We start from the raw sequence: 22876 nt of genomic DNA on the forward strand, positions 1-22876 counted from the left end.
TATAAGTCTGGGAAACCAATGAAAGTAAGTAGATATGTATTTATTACAAACATAAAAACATGTGATAAAAGAGTAAATTGGATTTTATACAAAAATAGAGCTGAAATAAGCATTGTACCATCGTGCGAAATGAGCAAAATCGGGCAGACTGGTCACAATGAATCGCTAACATTCGAAAATCATGATACATATCATTTTTTTTACTTACATAATACTTCTACAATAACATTATACCATTTTACATTTTATTGAACTGTTTTTACGTATTCACAGGCCTTTCGATAACATTTAGTGTAATGTTAGCGCTTATTTACATAGTGAGTGAACTCGCTGTGACTGTTGTTTCAACTCGTATTGTGTTTTTCTACTTACATAATACTTTCCTAATAACATTATACACTTTTCAACTTTATAGAACTGTTTTGAGATAATTTCAGGCCTTACGTAAATATTTAGCATAATAATAGCGCATAATAACACACACGTTGAAGTCGCTATGACTACTATTTCAACTTACAACCTATTTTTGTACTTATATAATAATTCTCCACTAACATTGCACATGTTTACACTTGATATAATTGATATCACATAATTTCAAACCTTACGATTCAACTGAGCGTCATAATAGCGCGTACTTACACAGTGAGTGTTATCGCGATATCATTTGTTTCATCTTACACTAGTATTCAACTTATAAATTACCTTACTACTAACATTACAACAAATTCCACTTTATATAATTCCTATCACATACCTACTGACCAGAATGTTCTACTGAGCGTAATATTTTCGCAGATTTACACAGTGGGTGTACTCGTGACATCAATTATTACAACTTACACTATTTTTCATCTTATACGTTTTATTCATGCTAACATTACACCCGTTTCAACTTTATATTCTTGCTATCACATATTTACTGACCAGAGTGTTATACTGAGCGTCATATTTTCGCAGATTTATACAGTGGGTGTAGTTTTCATATCACTTCATTCAACTTACACTATTTCTCAACTTATACATTACTTTCCTGCAAACATTACACCCGTTTCAAGTTTATATAAGACTTGGCACATACTGACTGGCCTTACCATTATACTGAGCGTCATATCGCCATCCCACACAGTTTCAGTAGTGTAGGAAGTTATGGTACTCTCTGAAACATGGCTGAAGGCACAACGCAACATTGGTGGTGGTGGGGGAGGTGGAGAGCGGCGCCTTTCATCAATCGCACTTCTCTTCCCTCTCCCTTTTCCTTTACCCTTTCCCTTCCCTTTCCTTCCTTTCCCCACATCCTGGGGCTGTGTGGAGGAAGTTTGGGAATATTGTATGGCGAAAGACGTGCTGGGGAGTGGCTCCACCTCCTCTCCCCTAGGCCTACGTGCACCACGTGCTCGTGCTGCCTCCCTCACACCACTTCCCTTTCACCCCGCACTCCCACCACACCACTTTCACCTTCCCTAGACAAAACACTAGGCCATACTTTATTTGCCTTCTCGCCCCACCTTCTGATCATCGGGGTGAGATTTTTTCCTTCCCCAACCACGAGGCAACATCACGTCCTAAGCCGCCATCATCGTCATCGTCCTCATCCTCGTCCTCATCAGAATCTCTCTCTAGGGGATGGAGAGAGGTCCATGCAGGTGTTTTGGGTGCAGACTGGCCTTCCCTTGCCTTACGATACGTGACATACCGCTTTTTCCGGGGCGAAGGGACCTCCTCATCACTGCTTGTTATTTCCTCCTCAGGCTGCACATAATCTCGATCCACCACATCATCATCAAGTGGAGAATCACTATCTCCAGTGAAGGCATCCAGGGCGGATTGTATTTCGTCGTCTGAGAGACCTTTACGCGCCATGTCTGACCTGGGTCACTGCTAACAGATGAGTGACCAAGACAAGGGCGAGCGCAGGTCACGCGGGGTCTGGGACGCTGCCCGCCTGGGGGCAGGTAGGGGAGGCTTGGGTACGTGGGCGAATCGAAAATCTCGCGCGAATTTTGAAAATTGTGGAAATTATGAACCTTGCAATTGCAGGACGTTGAAGTACGTCAACGGGATTGGCAGTGACATAACGTGAGGACGTGGAAGTACGTCGACGGGATGCCGCGGGTTAAAATGTCTTCAGCTGATGAATTTTTGGACATCATTAGTCTCTATACTACCACGGCATATGGGCCTGATGGGGGTCCCTCCTGTTGTCCTCAAGAGCTGTGCTTCTGTGCTTATACCCTGCCTAGGTAAACTCTTTTGTCTATGTCTATTAACTTGTAATTTTCCTTCTTGCTGAAAGTTTGCTCTCACTCAGCCTGTCCCAAAAAAGGATGACCGTTCCCATCCCTCAAACTGTCGCCCAGATGCTTTAATATCATATATTTCAAAAATTGTTGAGTCTACTTTTGACAAAATAAATTTAAAGCATCATTCCTATCATTTGGCCCGTATCTCTGACTGGGGTAAAAATAATCTTGTTATTTTTAATGCTTCAAGGACTCAGTTTTTACACCTATCAACCCGACAATATCCTCCACAGGAGTACACACTAATGTTTAATAATATCCAGCTCAGTCCTTTATCATCCTTGAACATCCTTGGGGTTTCATTCACTCGGGATTTATCTTGGAAAGATCATAGTGCTTCTCCTGTTTCTAAGAGATTAGGTGTGGTAAACCAACTCCATACCTTCTCTACCCCTGCACAGTTATTGACTTTATACAAGGGTTATATTTACCCCTGTGTAGAGTACAACTCTCATGTGTGGAGAGGCTCCCCACATACAGCTCTTCTCAGTAGGGTGGAGACAAAGGCTTTTCATCTCATTACTTCTCCTCTGTCTTACTGGCTCCCTTCAACCTCTGTCTTTTTGCTGCATTGTTGCCCCTTTATCTCTTTTCTATTGCTACATCAATGGTCACTGCTTCTCTGAACTGTCTGCTTGCATCCCTCCACCTCTACAACGGGCGTGTAGCACCCGTCTAGCAACAAACTCTCATCCGTTTTCTGTCCAACTCTGTAATGCAAGAGTTAACCGTTTCTCCCAGTCCTTCATTTATGCAACAGGTCAACTCTGGAACTGTCTCCCTCTGTCTGTGTTTCCTGCTTCCCATGATCTCCAGTCTTTCAAACGCAGTGTGTCCAGTTATCTCAAAATGAGCGGATCTTAAATTTGGCTCTCTATTGTATTTTGTTTTTCTCTTGGAGGGAACTGTTACTGAGGGCTCATGGCCTTTGGTTCCTTCTTCCTCGCATAAAAAAAAAAAAAGTCTTCCCTTCCTGAAGCCTCCCTGTTCTTCTCCAATTAATTCCTCTGTTATTTCTCTAACTCTATCAATAATTATCCTACCATACACTTTTCTACACTAAGAAGTTAAATGCTCCTATGATTACCACACACTTCTTTTCTCCCTTTTCCTTTGTACAAGAGAATAATTATGCCTGACTTCCAATCCTCCGGGACTCTACCTTCCTCCCAGGCCAATCTGCATATCTTCCACATCCATTCTACTACTAAATCTCTCCTATACTTCAGCATTTCACCATACACTTCATCAATTCCTGGGGCTTTCCCCAAATTGACTTTCTTCATTGCTTCCACAACTTCTACGAGTATCCTACTGATTTCTCCCTGTCTTCTCACCTCCCTCCTTCTCCCAGCCATTCTCCAGCCACTGTACTCGCATTACTTCCATTCTCTATGTTCAACAATTCCTTAAAGTGTTCTCTTCATCTGCTCACTTTTTCTCCCTTCTCCACTAGTAATCTTCCATTTTTATCTTTCACTCCCCTGCTAACCTCACTGCCACCCTGTCTTACTCTCTTCACCTCTTTCCAGAACATTTTCTTAAAGTCCTTCCACATTACACTCAAATTCCTTCCAAATTCTTCATCTACTCTTTCCTTACTCTCTCTTACTAATCTTTTCACCACTCTCTTCTTTTCTGCATATAACTCTCTCTTCCACCTTTCAATTTCTTCCATGCCCCTATGTCTCATCCATTCTTTGTATGCTGTCTTCTTTTGTGCCACAGACTGACTCACCTCTTCATTCTACCATGCTGTTCCTTGCATCCCTCTCCGTCTTCGCTTCACCCCACACACCACATCACATGCTTCACATATTTCTTCTGTGAATATCTTGCACACACCTTCCACATCCCCCATCTAATCCAATTCATATTTCCCCAATCGTTCCTCCACTTCTCTCCTATATTCTGCCTTTTTCTCATCCTCTTGTAACCTTTCCACTCTCCTTGCAACTACTCCTTCCTCCCGTCCTTCTCTTCTTCTATTTCTCCATCTTACTTGGATCTTGATTCTGGCCATCACCAAGTAGTGGTCAGAAAGTCCACCCCCGCAGCCTCTATAAGCTCTTGCATCCATTACATATCTGCGCATCCTTTCATCCACACACACACTTAATATCTGAATTAGCTCATATCTCTGACTGGGGTAGAAGTAAGCTAGATGTTTTTAGTGCATCATATACTCAGTTGTTAAATATTTCAACCTATCAGAATCTACCACGAAATATCCTCAAATTTTTAACAATACCAAACTCAATCCTGCATCATCTTTAACCATACTTGGGGTTTCATTCTCTCGGGATTTTTCTTTGAAAGTTCGTATTACCCCTCTTATAAAATCTGCTTCCAAGAGATAAGGTATGGTAAGCCGACTCCGTGCCTTGTTTACCTCTGTACAGTTGCTGACTTTATACACTGGTGTTATTTGTCCCTGTGTAGAATGCAATTCACATGTGTGGGGAGGCTCCCCACATACAGTTCTTCTTAACAAGGAGGAGTCAAAGGCTTTCATCTCACTAATTCTCCTTCTCTTACTGGCTCCCTTCAGCCTCTGTCTCTTCGCTGCACTGTTGCATCTTTATCTCTTTTCTATCGGTACTTCAGTGGTCACTTCTTCTCTTAACTGTCTGCTTGCATCCCTGCACCACTATGGTGGGCGCATAGCACCTGTCTAGCAACAACGCTCTAATGCAAGAGTTAACTTTTACTCCCAGTCCTTCATGTATACAACAGGTCAACTCTGGAACTATCTCCCTCTGTGTGTATTTCCTACTGTTTGTGATCTCCAGTCTTTCAAACGCAGTGTGTCCTTGCATCCTGAAATGAACGGATCTTGAATTTGACTCTCTGTTATCTTGTTTTTGTCTTTTCTTGAATGGAACAGGTTTGCTCTTGGCCTTTAGTTCTCTCTTTCTTGCATAAAAAAGAAACACTGGGTTGATAAGAGGTACTTTTTGAACCCACCACGTCCCAACCGATTTTTCACCAATGACCCTCCACCCCCCCAATCCCAACCAATTTTTTTTTTTATTGGGGGGGGGGTTCAAACCTCTGGTTTTTTTTGGTGAGAAACAATGGTAAATAAAACAAAAGTGCTCACCTGAGCCTAGAAGTGGGCTGTACATGTGACCCTCCCCACACCTGGTACTGCCTTCTCTGGAGCTGTGGTGCAGTTTTCACGTTTTCTATGGTAGGGGTAACTATTCCAAACCACTCTGAATAGGTAGGTATTTGTTCATTTGGTACAAATTTATATGTAGTACAGGAATATACTGTTTTTTATACACAAATATAGGCGATAATAGGGTTGTTTCACTCACTCAGCACATAAAAATCGCAAATTTCTTGCACCAGTGACTCACTGTAAGTGTTGTTTCAACTTACAATCAATTTTTCAATTCACACAATACTTTCCCACAAACATTATACAAGTTTACACCTTATATTACAGTTATCACGTATATTTACAGGCCTTACTACCATCATATATCTCAAGCACACACAGTATCAGAAGTGTACAAAGGCGTTTCTCTGAGTGGTTGGTCTTGCTCTTGAGTGACTACATATGTGACAGTGGCTCTGGGGTCTAGGACGTTTCAGTTGAGGAGGGATGAGGCTGGGGAAGTGTCGTCCTGTGAGGTGTAGGGCAGTCTTGCCGGCAGTGGCTAAGCAGGGGCGGTGGTGTGGCCTTTCCCCAGCATATTTGGCGATAAGTTCAAGGGTCAGCTCCCTCACAAACCCCTCCAAGGTCTCTGAGGTACCCATAGTCAAGGCATGGAGGTAGTAGGCACTGAGGATCGTGATGTCTAGCAGGTGGAAAAAAAGCTTTTGTACCACTTCACCGTGGTCCTGGCACACTCCACACTGGAAATCATGGAGTCTGACTGGTTAACCTGCCTCATGTTGACATTGTGGTCAATAACTGACTCCGGTTTCCAGACGTGGTGCCCCCTTTCGCTACAGTGATCCATGGAGTCAGTGCAGTGCATCAGGGGGCAGTGTACTGTCGAAAGAGGAAAACTTCTCTGTTGTGGCTCCATACGGTGGGGAGGATGTTATATGATTTGAATAAAAACATCTCATTCTTATCGAGTTTCCTCCCAACCCTGACCAAATGACGGCATTTTTTTTTTCCACAGTGCCACAGACTCCGGTGTCGTGAAGGTGGAGGAACCGAGTGAGAAGGAGCTAGTGTACCAGTTTTCTAGGTACAAGACATGACCATGATGAAGGTACTCCTGACATAGTCTTCACCACGGCCCCTGAAAGTCCAATACTTAGATCTTCTGTCATGTCTGTCTGTGCACTGGTGTACTAGACTATGTTTTGCACATAACTAGTTTTACAGTCACACATAACGAAGATCTTGAACCCCAAACGGTGTCTCATGCTGGGTATGTACTGCCGAAAAGAAATATTGCCTCACCACAACACGAGACCCTCGTCTATGACAAGGTTTCTGTAAGGACAGAAGGATGAGTAGAACTTTTCCCACAGGTGATCAAAAACCATCCTTATTCTCCTCATTCTCTGTATGTTATTAGCATTTGCAGGGTCTTCAGCATCATAAAAGTGGAGACGGCTCAGAATTTGCTGAAATCTATTCCCACCCATTACTTTCCCAAAGAAAGGTGTGTTTATCATTGGGTCCATAGACCAATATGCCGGAATTTCTCGTTTCCTTACAATACTCATTGAGAGAACCGGGGCCAAAAATCTGAACATCTCACCTGTCATTAATGGGTAGTCATAATTCTGAGAGTGCCTACTCGTTGCACCTTCACGCTCGGTTTGGTGGCGCTGTTTGCTAGCGAACATGTTTGCTTGTTCCACTATCTACTCCACAAACTCCTCACCGAAGTATTGGTGGAAGAAATCCACCCTGGTGGAGCCTGCATGGAGGCCAGGTGCAGTACAGCCATACCGCCACTCTCCCATCTTCCCAGTCCCACAACACACCAACATCTCCAGCCTCATCCCCGTCGTCGGGGTGGGGAGAAGAGGGTGGTGGGGGAGGTTGGGGAGATGGAAAGTGGTGCCCTTCCCCACTCGCACTCCTCTTTCCTCCCCCTTTTCCCTTCCCCTTTCTCTTCCCTTTCCTTCCGTTCCCCACATCACGGGGCTGTGGGAAGGAAGTGCAGGCAGTTTTTTTTAATTTTTTTATGTGTCCGAATCTGGGCATAGTTTGCTGGGAACACCTGCCCACTCCCCAGGTGCACCACGAGCTCGCTCGGGAGCTGGCTCCCCACCACAACCATCACTTTCCCTTTCACTGGCACCCGCTCCACCACTCGTGCTTTCCCCAGACAAAGCACTAGTCCCATACCTTATCTTTCTCCTCACCACTCCTTCAGCTTCCCATGGCGAAATCCTCTCCCTCCCCAACCACGAGAGAACACCACGACCTGCTGTTCTGTCCTCGTCATCGTCCTAATCAGACCCTTCATCTATAGGCTGGAGAGAGGTGTATGCATGTGCCTGGGGTCCTGGCTGGCCCTCCCTTGCCCTGCAGTACATCACATACCTCATCTTCCTTGACAACGGTACTTCCTTATCGCTGGTGCTCCTTTCTTCCTCTGGTGCCACGTAATATTTGTCTTCCTCATCGTCATCAATTGGAGAATCACTCTCGCCTGTGAAGGAATCAAGGGCATCTTGAATTTCGTTGTCAGAGAGACCTCCGCACGCCATGTCTTGAATGGGTCACAGCTAACAGTTGACTGACCGAGACAATGGTGCGTGGGGATCGCGCGGGGTCAGAGAGTGTCCCCACCTGGCGATGGGTTGTGGAAGGTCTCCTTCGTATGCGTACCAAAAATCAAGTGCGAAACTTGAAAAATGTGCTAATGACGGACCTAGCAATTGCAAAATGTACCGGTATGTCGATGGGTGTCAGTGTGAAAAAAAGTTCTGACGTACCCATACATTGATGGGACTGGCGGTTTAATTAATTAAGTACAGTTCTTATCATTTAACAGGTCTCTCTCACTTATGCCATAAAACACAACTCCTTTACAAGCATCTGATGAAGAGGATTTTGGTGTGAGGTAGCCATAGCTGTTTTATCTTGAAATCTAACTCTTGCTAGGCAGGTCCACTGCTATCATCTGCTTCCTCCCGGATACGCACTGATGTCATCTCTAATTTGGCAGCTGTTTTCATACAGCTGTGAAGAAGTACAGTGATCAATACTTGATACCTGCAAGTGTCAGTTAATAAAAAAATAATAACGCAAAGTGTTTTTGTTTGTGGCAGAATGTATTCAGTATGGTTTCCCAGAACCGGAAATATAACCATTGCTCCTGTCCCAACATACCCTAGCATGCTATATTTAAGGGTGGTAGTTGTTGACTACGGAGATATTGTTGTAATGTATTTCAAATTTGTTCTTGTACTGTTATTTCTTATGTTTTATGAGTGTCAGATATTCTCTAGTCTTATCATTCTTCAGATTTTAATGATAATATACCTCCTATGGTTGTGTCAATTCTAATAATATATTTTGGGGAGTATAGGGGTCTGAGAGTGTAAAAATGTGTTTGCGAGTGTAAGTAAATAAATGAGTGTGTTGACCAAGGAGCATAACCCCAGTCCCCTACACTTCTGATGGGGCATTAAAGGATTGCATAACAGAAATTCAACGTTTAATTTTAAAAATGCTCAAATTCTATCAAATTTTGGGCTATTTTAGAGTCTAGATAGGTAGATAAATAGATAGAGAAGTAGATAAATAACAGTGAAGTTTATCTTTAAACATGCTCTTGTTCTACCATACCCTGTAATGTATTAGGGATGGAAGATATAAATAGGTAATAAGTTTGGTTGTGTAATATACTCGTCTTCTATTATATCCTGTGCTTTTTTAGGAAGCAGATGCTACATATATAGACTAGATGGCAGACAGGTAAATAGTGGGGAACATTTGTCTTTAAATATACCCACCTACCGTATCGTCTCATGTATTAAGGAAAGAGTTAATAGATATATATACTTGATGACTGGCAGTTAAATGTGGGGAACGCTTGTCTAGAAATATAAACATCTTCGCCCCCATTCTGACATGTATTAGGGTAGCCATGGTCGACTATGGAGAGTTTGTTCCGGAAGCACTGGCCACTTCGCAGGACCCCTACCTGAAGACGCTGGGTGAACGCATGGATTTGGTGACCAGCTACGAGGATAGTGCACACAGCTATCACGAACTTCTACAACTGGCACTGGACGGCAGCCACGCCATCACTGAGACGTATTCTTATCTCAGGTATATCATCATCAGCACCATTATTATGCTTCCATCCACCTATGGTGGAGGAAACATTAGTGACTGGTCTGTGTGTCCGTGTGTGCTTGAGTGTGTGCATTCATGTCTGTAACACTTTTGCGGACACGATATCTCCTGAACCCATCGACGGATTTCCACCATACTTTCGTCAGTGATGCAGTATTAGGAGGTGATGAATTGATTAGGCCAAGTAGGGCAAGGGGTCAAAGGTCAAGGTCATGTGAGTCGACTTTTTTGTGAGGAAGAAGGAACCAAAGGCTGAGCCCGCAAAACAGTTCCTTCCAAGAAAAAAACAAAAACAACACAAAAGAGAGCCAAATTCAAGATCATTGTGGACGTGATAGCTCCTGAACCCCTCCGTGGATTTCGACCAAAGTCTTGTCAGTGATACATTATGAAGGGACGATGAACTGATTGCGTTAGCAAGATCATGCAAGTTGTATGGCAAGTCCGTGCACAAGGCTTGGCGGGAGCATACTGAACAACACTTTGCCTCGCCAGCTCGGGGCCCAAGTTCTTGGCGTTTCATTTATTTTAGCAACTTCTTCATCACCACCACCACCATTATCATCATTAGAGAAACTTTTTCCATTCATTCATTCATTCATCATCCAGTCCTTCGTTGCCACATGAGGAGCGTAGAAGCCCGGGGCTAGGCAAGTTGGTCCTCACATTTAAGATGAGAGTGACCAGCCTTAGTTATCCCTGAGTGACATTACGTGAGCAATAAACCCCAACCACCCCTTGGATATAAACCTTCACTGGCTCAATCCGATTCAATCAATCAATCATTTCCTGTGGCACCCTCGGGGATGCATAGGGCCTCGATGAACTCACACCACCACATGCTATCTTGTGCTAACTCCTCAAGATCTCCCCAACACTCATCTCCAGCTACCCGTCTCATTGTCCTCACCCATGTCTCTTTCGGCCTTCCTCTACCTCTCCTACCAAGTGCCACCCACCCTGGTGTACCTCGTACTATTCCCTGTCTCCTATACACATGTCCTAGCCACTTCCATCGTGAGAACCTAACATATTCATCGACCGGCTGCACTCCCGTTATTTCTCTAATTCTACTATTTGGTATCCTTTCCCACCACTTAACTCCTAATATTCTTCTAAGTGCTTTGTTTTCAAACACCAAGAATTTATTTTCCATAGTCACTGTGCTGTACCAAGACTCGTGTCCATAAATTAAGATACTCCTAACCATTACCTTATAAAGTTTGATTTTTGTATGCACAGAAAAATTGTTATTATTCCAAATATTTTTAAGCATTCCCATTGCCTGATTAGCCTTCTTTAACCTTTCCTCGAATTCAAAGTTCAAAGAACCATCCTTGGCTGAATAAGTACCTAAATATTTAAACCTATCAACTTGCTTTACAACCATACCTCCAATTACACATTCCTGCTCATTTTCCATATTCATATTGATTATTTCAGTTTTTCCACAATTAATAACCAAACCCACCTTGCGACCTTCACTCACCAAACAGTCCAACATTCTCTGCATCTCTTCTGGCCCATCACAAATCAAAACTATATCATCTGCATAATCTAAATCCAAAAGTTTCCTGTTTTCTCCCCAAAGTATACCTGCACCGGTTTCTGTTCCAAAGCGTTTCATAATGTAATCAATGACCAATATAAATAGTAAAGGCGATAGAACACCACCTTGAATTACTCCGGACTTGACTTCAAACGAATCATTCAGACAACCATCAACCATCACTTTACAAAATGTGTCCTCATGCATGTTCATAATGACCCTCACAAACTCCTCTGGTATTCCATAATGTCTCATGATCTTCCCCATAGTCTCTCTCGAAACACTATCAAAAGCCTTTTCAAAATCAACAAAACAAAGACTTAACGGTACTCTCATTTCATTAACTTGCTGCATCAAATGCCTGACTATAAAGATCTGATCATTGCAACCACGTCCCTTTCTAAAACCAGCCTGTTCATCCCTCAGAATACCCTCAACCACCGGCTCCAACCTATTTAACAACACTCTACTGAAAACTTTCAAAGCTATCGGTGACAAAGAGATTCTCCTCCAATTACCACATACACTCAGGTCTCCCTTCTTCGGAACTTTAACAATTACACCATTCTTCCAAACTGATGGTAGTAACCCCGTCACCCATATCTTATTGAATAGCTTGGTCAAGATCACTATTAATCTATCCCCCTCCACTTTAAACATTTCCGGAAATAAACCATCCTCCCCTGGTGCCTTATTATTCTTTAACTGTTTTACTGCTTTCTCCACTTCTGCAAGCCTCAACTCTCCTGTTTCTATATTTAAATCTTCCTGAGCAGACGGTATATCCTCTTCTGGTGGTATTGGTCTATTAAGAACTGTCTCAAAATGCTCTTTCCATCTATTTTTAATATCTCCATCTTTGGTCAATAAATTTCCTTCCCTGTCTCTAACTGGTATTTCCTTGCGTTTACCTGCATTACCACTCAGTTCTCTAATCGATTCATATGCTATTCTTTGACTCTGTCCATCATTTTTGTTTATTAAGATTTCAGTTTCTGCAACCTTTTCATCCACACATCTTCTTTTATCTCTCCTAGCTAACCTTCTTACTTCTGAATTCAAACTCCAGTACGCAGCTCTTGCTCCGATTGGAGTGTCGTAATTACCCACTATACCACCAGGCGCCAACATTTGGTTGGGTGGTTACACCCGGCGTAGTAAATGGTTTCCTGGTGTCCAGGAAACCATTTGGCTTGTCACTCAGTGTAGAGTCACCCACAGGCAGAAGGAAGAGGAAAGAATGAAAGACAGAAGAGGGAGTGTCAAGTCACCCGTAGGCAGAAGGACGAGGAAAGAATGAAGGAAAGAAAGATAGAAAAGGATGGAAGGAAGGAAGGATAGAGGAGAGGAAAGGGCAGACATCCGAGAGCAGCACTACATCGAGTGAGTGGATGGTCAGCGCCTCCTTTCCTAATTTACATATACCGGCATCATTATCATCACTACACCTACCACAAAGAAACTTTTTCCTAGTTTACATACACCGGCATCATTATCATCATCACTACCATCATCATCATCATTATCAGCAGCAGCAGCACCATCATCATCATTATTATTATCAACACCATCATTATCATTATCATCATCCTTAATATCATCATTATCATCATTTTAATCGTTATGTCATCCAAAGCTGGGAATAGCGCCGCTACTATTTTAATGGCGATGGTAGTAACGCCATTACTTTTTTTAGCTAGTAGCGGAAATGAGAGCTCTGCTACTTTTTGCCTGTACTCACGCGTTACCGCGCTCCTCGCTACTCACGCGACGAATACAGGTCCGGAGTCGGTGAGTACATACAGATATGAAGACGGTTTGGTTGTATTTATTAATGACGAAAAATAATACTTTCGTCAGGTCTGTCAATTAATGATGTTTGTTCTACATTACATCAGTAATTTATTAATTAGTGAGCTACCTCCCTTTCCTTGGGGGAAGCAGCCTAGGTATATAGATAGAGATAGTAATGTGCAATAATTAGACAGGAATTTGGTAGTTAATAATCGATAATTTAAATTAAGTAAAGACAAATAAGGATGTCAGCACGATTTAGGCAATGCTAACACACACACACACACACACACACACACGGCTCTAAGTATCCCCGTCTCTGACTCCCGCTCTCTCCCTGTTTCTCAGACTAATTCTTACTACTTCATTATTTCGTAACAGTATGTTACTTTTAAAGTAATGGAAAAAAAAAAAAACATTGATATTGTATAAATAGCCTTTAAAAGAAAGCCCCAGTTCATTTTTACTTTCGTTTTCGTATATATCTTAAATAGGCATCATTGAAAATATATAAATCTATATAATATGTATCAATGGTAGGCCACATTTTTTTTTTGTCTTTTATTTACGTATGTTACTTTCAGTAGGTATACTAGGTAACAATGTAAATGAACATTTGTTGCATTATACAGTATATATATAGCTTTTTCCAGTACCTTCGGCTCTAAGCTTCATTAAAGTGATAGCGACATGTAAATGATGTTTTGTTTATTTTCAATATAAGTATATACTGATATGACTGGTACACAACAGAACCACCCAGACTGACTAATATTATCAAAACAGTATAAAGTGTATTGCTATATCGCAGATCTTTGTTAACTTTTCCTTCGTGTACTTTTTTCTTATCCAAAGTAGCGGGAGCGGGAGCGACGCTACATTTCGTATCAAGTAGCGAAACCAGTAACGCCACTACTTTTTCGAGCTAGTAACGGGAAAGGGAGCGCCGCTACTGTTTATTAGTAGCTTTCTCAGCATTGATATCATCATCGTCATCAGTATCAACATTATCATCATCAGTACCATGATCGTCATCAGTATCATCAATATCATCATCAGTATCATCGTCATCAATACCCTTACTGTCATCAATATCATCATCATCAATATCACCATCATTAATATCGTCATTGTCATCAACATCCTCATCGTCATTAATATTGTCATCAATATTATCATCATCAATATTATCATCGTCATGAATATCATCATGAATATCATCATCATCAATATCTTCATCCTCATCAATATCATCTTCACCAATATCCTCATCCTCATCAATATTATCATCGTCATGAACATCATCATGAATATCATTATCATATCTTCATCGTTATCAATGTCATCATCAATATCATCATCATCATTAACTCCTTCTCCACGTCTTCCTTCTTCTTCCTCTTCTCCTCCTCCTTCATCATTATCATCATCATCATCATCATCATCATCATCATCATTTAAGAAACCTCCTTCTATTATTCTGAGGTCAAGTACATTATCAGTACTGTATCAATATCGTCATAGTCGTCATCACCATCTTTGTCTTCAGCATCTTCGTCAAATAAACTTTTTTCTATTTTATATACACCAGTATCAGGATTTTCTTCAGGATCTTCATCATGCAGTAGCATCTAGCATCTTTCTCGTTTTCATTACCATCGCCATCATTATCATAATCATCAGAGACAACTGTTCCTATTTTTAATGCAACATCATCATCATCATCATCGTCATCATCATCATCACCAGATATACAGACTCCTATATTAGGTACCTTCCAACACAAACATATACCAGCATTAGTACGATGACATCTGTTTACCTGTGCCATCGAAGCTGAACAGAGGTTATGACTATATTAACCCGTGTCTGGCTGTGTCTGTGCACAATATATCTCAAAGAGTTGTTATTGGATGCCAGTGAAATCTGGTCGATAGGGAGGCAATGGGTCAAGGAACAGTTGATTAGATCTTAATTGAATTCAGATCTGAATACAGGAAAAAAATAATAAATTTCATTGGCGTTGGTGAAAGCATGTTGATATATGAGATTATGTGGCGTGGCAGACTAATACCGTAGAATTAACTGACTGACTGTGAGACCGCAACACTGTTAGGAAAGAGGAATTGCAGCAGTAAATCTTTACCAGCCGCGATAGAGAAACTGGTATTGTTTTCAATGTGTCTGTCTGTCTGTGTGTGTATCTCTTAGCACGATAATATCGCAAACGCTCAAATATCAAGTGTGCAGTAGGGATGAAAATCTCTTACGAGTTCAAAATTGGTTAACTTAGGTCAAGGTCTGTGTCTGTTAACAAGATATCTTCGCAGCCACTCAAGATATCATCATAAAGTTTTACAGGTGTGTAGTAGGGATGAAAATCTCCTACGAGATAGAAATTGGTGAATGTAGGTCAAAGTCAAGGTCATATTCCGAGCTGTGCTAGATATATATGTATCGGGTCACGCCTAGTATGATTCCCCCCTTGGGGAGGCCTCTAATGAATTTTATTGTTGTCGGAGGTTTGTTCTGTCTGAATGCTTTTTTACCAGCCGCGATAGCTATGCTGGTATTGTTTTCAGATTGTCTGTCTGTTTGTGTGTGTCTGTCTGTGTGTGTCTGTTAGCACGATAACTTTGCAACCGCTCAAGATATCATCACAAAACTGTACACCGTGTGTAGTATGGATGAAAATCTCAGACGAGTTCGAACTTGGTGAGAGTAGGTCAAGGTCATGGTCATATTCCGAGCCGCGCTAGATGTGTATCGGCTTGCGGCTGATGCGATTCTCCATGTTTCTCCCCTTGGAGAGGCCTCTACAGTATAGTCGGTTTCAGCCACTGATTTTGCCAACTGAAGACACGTGGAATTGGTAACACTGTGCGATGCTGTCGGGCAGTGATTGGCCAATTACCGTCGTGTTTGAACGTGCACCAAATTGACATTGTATTCCACCCAAAACTCATTTATTTGTAGATACCGGCTTATACAGCTTTAATATCATTAATGATAAATAGGTGCCCTTGAATTATAAGAGATAAACCTGAAAGACATTGATAACAAAACTAAGTAAAGTCGCAGCTGAACTGATACGGACAACAGTCAGGCACTGATTTGTTTAAATTGTCGTTTCATTATATTTGATTTCGTTCACACTGCACGCGGTTTTATTACACCAGCAGAGTTCAACTATTATTTTCTCATGGGGTTTGCATTTATCTTACTTTTCATTTTTCCACCATTAATAAAAATCCGGTTCATTCTACATTAATGTAATCCATTACTTTCCCGGCTCCTCTCTGTCATGGGGACAGAGATATGTCATGCTTGAGGAGAGGGTGCATGGTGGCCAGGGATAGAGTGTCTGTCTGTCTGTCACGATACTTATAAAAATGTTCAGGAAAATGAAACGCCAAAATTATTAATGTAAGAAATAATCTTCTTGAATCTGACTATGAATACAAACATAAATGCAGAATTTTAAAGCTACTGTTACCTATGACGGGCTATGAAGGTAATGAAAATGTGTATGTACAGTATATTGAGAATAGCTTGTATTGGCCCCAGTGAGGTATGTGTGTGTGTGTGTGTGTGTGTGTGTGTGTGTGTGTGTGTGTGTGTGTATGTGTGTGTGTGTGTGTGTGTGTGTGTGTGTGTGTGTGTATGTGTGTGTGTGTGTGTGTGTGCTTACACAAATCATAATTATCAGAATATGAACTAAGCGTATCTAGGGTAAAGTTGTATATTAGTAGATGAGGTAATGAAGGGCATGATGTAGACTGTAGACTAAGTCACGGTGTAGTAGTGGTGGGAAATACATTCGAGCCTTCACAGGACCTCGGAACCACCTTGCTATGAATGTCTGAATTCCCTCCACATCGCTAACTGTGTCCGTATGCATCCAGTTGAGACTTTACTTAGTTTTGTTTTCAGTGTTGTTCAGGTTTATCTCTGATAATTTAGAAGGCACCCATTTATCATTAAAGATATCATTGATTTAATTTGTATCTGTATGATCTGGTATCTTACAGATAGGTGAGTTTTGGTTGGAATACAAGGTCAATTTGGTGCACATTCAAACACGACGGGAATTGACCAAGCACCACCCGAGAACATCGCGCAGTGTTATCAATCTATCTGTCCTCAGCTGGCAAAATCAGTGCATCAGACTTGCTGAAACTGACAATAGTTAATTTTATCGGTGACGTGAGAAGTGTGCTGGCGTGATACGTCCTTACTTTGTTGTTGCTGTTGCCCTTGATGTGCTTCTGGGAGACTTTGAAACAACACCCACACTATCATGACAGTTTCTGATTCATGCCTATTAACAGCGGATGATTTTATTCAACTTGGAAAGGGTCACTGGTAGTAATGGGGTATGAAACAACACCCTCACTATCATGACGTACTCTTTTGATTAATGCATACTGGCAAAGGACGATTTTACTCAGTTTGGAAAGGGTCACTGGTAAGGTGACCAGATTTATTGGAGCTAAGGGTGCGAAAGGGAGAGTCTGGGAAGGAAGAACGAGTAAAAGCAGAGGATGGAAGGATGTTAATTGAGATGGATGCAGTAAGGAAGAGATGGGCAGAGTATTTTGAAAGATTGTTAAATGTAGAGGAGGAAAGGGTGGCTGAGATTGTGGCGGATGGAAGGGTGCAAGGAATAAATGTGCTGGGAGAGTTGAATGATTCTTTGATCACGAAGGAGGAAGTGGAGAAGGCAGTAAAGGAGATGAAAACAGGGAAAGCGGCAGGTATGGATGGGTGTGCTGTGGAATGCCTGAAGGGTGGTGGAGTGACTATTGTTGACTGGTTAGTAAGATTGTTGAATGTGTGCTTTGAGAAAGGTATGATGCCAATTGACTGGGCATGTGCTTGTGTGGTCCCGTTGTATAAAGGCAAGGGTGATAAGTGTGAATGTACTAGCTTTAGGGGTATAAGTCTGTTGAGTGTTGTAGGTAAGGTGTATGGTAGAGTGTTAATTATGAGAGTTAGAGAGGGTACAGAGGGAGTGATTGGTGATGAGCAGTGTGGCTTTAGGAGAGGGAGGGGATGCGTTGATCAGGTGTTTGCTGTGAGACAAGTGTGTGAAAAGTATTTAGCGAAAGGCAAGGATGTGTTTTGGGTATTTATGGATTTAAAGAAAGCGTATGATAGAATTGATAGGGAGGCTTTGTGGACTGTTTTAAGATTGTATGGACTTGATGGTAGGTTACTGAAAGGGGTGAAAAGTTTTTATGTAAACAGTAGAGCGTGTGTAAGAGTGGGAAATGCTGTGAGTGATTGGTTTCCCGTGAGAGTGGGGCTGCGACAAGGATGTGTGATGTCGCCTTGGTCGTTTAATATTTACAAGGATGGTGTTGTAAGGGAGGTGAATGCAAGAGTTTTAGGTGGAGGTCTGGGTCTGGTGAATGTTGATGGTGGAGAGTGGAATCTGAAGCAGCTGCTGTTTGCAGATGATACTGCACTGGTGACTGATTCAGAGGAGAGATTGAGACAGTTGGTAGAGGAGTTTGGAAGGGTGTGTGAAAGGAGGAAATTGAAAGTAAATGAGAATAAGAGTAAAATGATGAAGTGTACAAGGTTGATAGATGGTAGGGGGATGAATATAGTTTTGATTGGTGAGTTGCTTGAGGAGGTAGATTGTTTTAAATATCTAGGGTCACATGTTGCTGTGGATGGAAGAATAAATGCAGAAGTGAAGTTTAGAATAAATGAAGTAGGAAAGGTGCTGGGAGGAATGAAAAAAGTGTTTAAATGTCGTTCGCTTAGAATGGATGTAAAGAGAAGGCTGTATGAGGGTGTTGTGGTACCGACTGCGTTATATGGGGCTGAAACATGGAATATGGGTGTAGCAGAGAGGAAATGTTTGAATGTAATGGAGATGAGGTGTCTGAGGAGTATGTGTGGAGTGACACGTATGGATCGGGTGCGAAATGATGAAGTGCGAAGGAGAACTGGAGTTGTTCGGGAGATGGCTGGTAGAGTTGAGCAGAGGGTGTTGCGATGGTTTGGGCATATGGAGAGAATGGATAATGAGCGATTAGTGAAAAAGTTAACTAGATCTGATGTGAGAGGTGTAAGACTGAGAGGAAGACCACGAATAGGATGGATGGACAGTGTGAAGAGAGAGCTGGATGCGAGAGGGATGTCCGTTGAGCAAGGAAGAGTGGCTGTGTGTGACAGAAATAAATGGAGAGAAATTGTGAATGAATAAGTGATGACGCAGCCCTGAGGGGATATTCTCCTGCATTTGGTCTGATCAGGCTAGTCAGGTCAGGTGCGGGTAAGGGGATGGGTCTGTTATGATGTGGCAGGGGTAAACCAGTTCTGCTGTCGGGCCCTGCTGTGGATGTCACTGATTGCATTGCGCAGTTGACCCTTGTGCGGTGTGGTGCGGTGAGGATCTGTCCGTTCTCCCCTTTGGGGCTAAGATGTGAATGAATGTGTTTGAATGGATGAGTAAATGGGGAGTGTGTCGTCTTGTCTCGGCTACCTCCCTTTCCTTGGGGGAAGCAGCCTAGGTATATAGATAGATAGATAGATAGAAAAGCGGGACGTGCGCGCGCGCGCGGGTATGTGTGTGTGTGTGTGTGTGTGGGTCTATATATATAGATAGATAGATATAGATAGGTAGATGGACAGAGATACATATAGATAGATATATACTGTAGATAGATAAATATATAGACAGATAGATATTGACTAATGTGACAGCAACCGCTGCTGCGCTACACCTCAAACTGAGGCTGCTAATCAAATACTAACGTCTCCTACGAACTCCGAACATAACGTACGGTAAAGTGAATGGGCCAACCAAAGTTACTAGCTAGTGAGCATTGAAGATTTTATGTTAATTCGGTATTTCATTTGATTACGCATTTTTCTAATTCATATTAATTTCATAAAAGAAGGTCATGTTATATCTAATGCAATAGTAAGTTTCTAAAAGCTGGACAATTAAGATAATTTGCTCAAAAATTGGAACATTTTAGTCACAATTAAAAAAGCGGGACGGACGTCCAAATAGAGGGACTGTCCCGCCGAAAAGCGGGATTGTGCAGTACTCTGGTCACCTTATCACCTTTAGTAATGGAGTACGGAAATTAATTAAAATTATAGGTCTAGCTAATATTATATCTGTATCGTAAAATTTGTGTTTTCTGAGCTAATTAAAACCGTCTGATAATGGCAAGAATAATAATTAAAAAAAAAAAAAAACACCACTGTACTAAAAGAGTCAAACCATATCCATGCCCATACTGACTAATTCACAGTGACCCTCTTCGCTGAAGGTGCTCTCCCTTCTCCGACTGAACACCTACCGCCATCCCAATTTGTGTCGCCCACTAATTTTCACCCATCCTACTCATTTCTCGAAAGCCCATATGGAACATCCAAGCGAATTCTATTATTTCCACATTTCCACCTGGCATTCATCAGTTTCGTTGATTTTTATATCCATGCTCGCAGATCTACTGAGGGTATAATATTTTACTCGACACGTATGTGTGTGTGTGTGTGTGTGTGTGTGTGTGTGTGTGAGAACAAATTAACTTAAAGCTTTTACTCAGCCAAGGGTTTGACTTATTGTTTTAAGAATAATAGGTCGAAAGTCAAAATCACAAGGTTAGGTTAAAGTTTTACGAAACAAGGTCAACCTAACAGACTATAACAAATTTATACCTAACTTTGGGAAAAGATTGAGGGTAAGGAAAGAACGAATCGATTCGATTGTGAGAACAATTAGTCAAAGATGGTCACTGGATAAGCGTGCGTTCATACGTGTACTCAAACGTGTGTTGACAACACACCTGGCAACATGTTTGGATACATGTATGCAGCACTGTTTGGACAGATGTATGCAAACATGTTACAATACAGCTTCAAACCCGCTGGCAGCAGAGGTGATGGGTTAAGTGTCCATATGAGGCAGCTAAAGGTGCGTCCACACATGCCCTCGAACATTTGCTGGCAACACCGTTGGCAACATATTCAAATACATGTTGGCAACGTATTAGGGACTGTTGTTCGCTAACAAGTTAGGATGAAGTTGACAACATGTTGGTAACAGAGGTGAGGAGAAGAGCGTGTCCACACATGGCAGGTTAGTGTCCAGCAGAATGTCGGCTAGTGAGCACGCCATACCTACAGCTGAAGCGGTGGTAATATTGTGTGACAGTGAACACAAGACACAACATCGTCGGAGATTCTGGATGCATCCATCACAGTGACAGAGAAACCGTACAGAAGAAGAATCGTACATACTATTAGGTGCTATGACATCGGATTCTGTGCAGACCAGCAACGGACCACCGGAACGTTCTACAACTTCCTGAGGATGTCAGCGTCAGATTTTGAGTTCCTGATACAGAATGTTGGACCACACATCTGTAAATTGGACACGCCCAGGATGAAGGCTATATCAGTTACAGACCATCTGGGTGTGACATTACGATATCTGGGGACAGGAGATTCCTATACAAGTCTTGGCTATCTGTTCAACATGTCGAAGCAGTCCATTAGTGAGACAATGCCCGAGGTGTGCAGTGCACTTGTTTGTGAACTCAGCTGGTATGTGAAGGTAGGCCCAATGTAGTGTGGAATGAATGGGTTTCCCAGATACTCAGGCCTAAGATCCATCCACATCACACATCTTGAAAGGCATGCCAACAAATGTGATAACAGCAGACCGCTTGGTATTAATGACCCTGACGGCAATACCGTCGGAACCATGTGGGGAATATCAAAACACATCATACTACTCCTTTATTGTGGTTGTTAATACAGACACAGGATGGTGCATCCCCAGTAATACTATAGGTCAGTAATAATACGGTCGTGGTTGGACTCGCAATCAAATGGCCGTATAGATCCGTCAACTGCAGCAATTGATGTACGTGGGGAAGGTGTGCTCAAATTGTTGGGATGGTGTTCAGAAGGTTTAATTGTAGTGACCCTGCTCAACATAAGTACGCTATGTATCTTATGTTGAACTGTGAACGGTGCATGTTCTGTTTTTAGTCCCTCTAATTTGTATGCAATGTAATCTGCAAATGCCTGGTGCTCATCCCTATTATTATATCTGTTTTGTAAGGTTTTCATAACATTGTATGCCTCCTGTACCGTAATGTCATTATTGCGGTTCCTCTTGTGGCATGTGCAATTGCCAGATGCGGTAAGAGTAGAGTCCGTCACATCAGTCGGTGGCCCCTGTGGTTCATGAACATCGCCAGTCTGGTTACCGGATGTCATACACTGGCCGTCCACACACGTGTCAGCATTGTTATATGTAGGCAGCCGATGACCCATGCTCCGTGAGTAATGAGCATAGATACATTAGGCTAAATGACATTGGAGAATTCATGAAAGATCTGTAGCTATTAACTATATAAAAATAATTTGAATTAACATTTGGGATATTAGGGAGCAAAGACATACTTATGGACGAAGGAAAGAGAGACCACCTTTGACAATGGTACACAGTATCATGTAATGCCTGATATGTCAATGTACAATGTTTACATGTGAAATCCTGCATCACACCAATAGATAATACTAAGTATTGCGGTATTTAACAAAGGGATATCTGTCACTAGCATATGTTGGTGACAATCATAGAAAGCGAGAGAGAGAGAGATTCATTTATGATAGAGGCACTTTTGTTTTTAACATACCAGTTATTAACATACTTATGTACGTTATGGTGTTCCAGCTACCAGCGGTGGACAACGAGTGGATGGATGTAGCATGTAACTTCGAACACATATGGAATTACGATCACTGTGTTGGTGCGGTGGATGGCAAACACATCACTGTGCAGGCACCGTTCTTAAATGGTAGCAGTTATTACAGTTACAAGGGGATCTTTAGTATCCTTCATTTTGCCATTGTGGATGCTAACTATAATTTCATGTATGTGAATGTTGGCAGTCA

General features: G+C 42.0%; 1 protein-coding gene across 1 annotated transcript in view; it reads left to right on the forward strand.

Annotated features, from left to right (window-relative positions):
• LOC145402855 (putative glutamate receptor) overlaps positions 1-22876 on the forward strand; it is a 73702-nt gene that overhangs the window by 36772 nt on the left and 14054 nt on the right. The window contains exon 3 of the mRNA XM_080274764.1: positions 9376-9567. Within this exon, the coding sequence (XP_080130890.1) occupies positions 9376-9567 (192 nt within the window). The remainder of the gene's footprint in view (positions 1-9375; positions 9568-22876) is intronic.

This window comes from Coenobita brevimanus, chromosome 59, assembly GCF_032717465.1.
Source record: "Coenobita brevimanus isolate Jiangsu-jjx chromosome 59, ASM3271746v2, whole genome shotgun sequence".
Taxonomy (NCBI): Eukaryota; Metazoa; Arthropoda; class Malacostraca; order Decapoda; family Coenobitidae; genus Coenobita; species Coenobita brevimanus.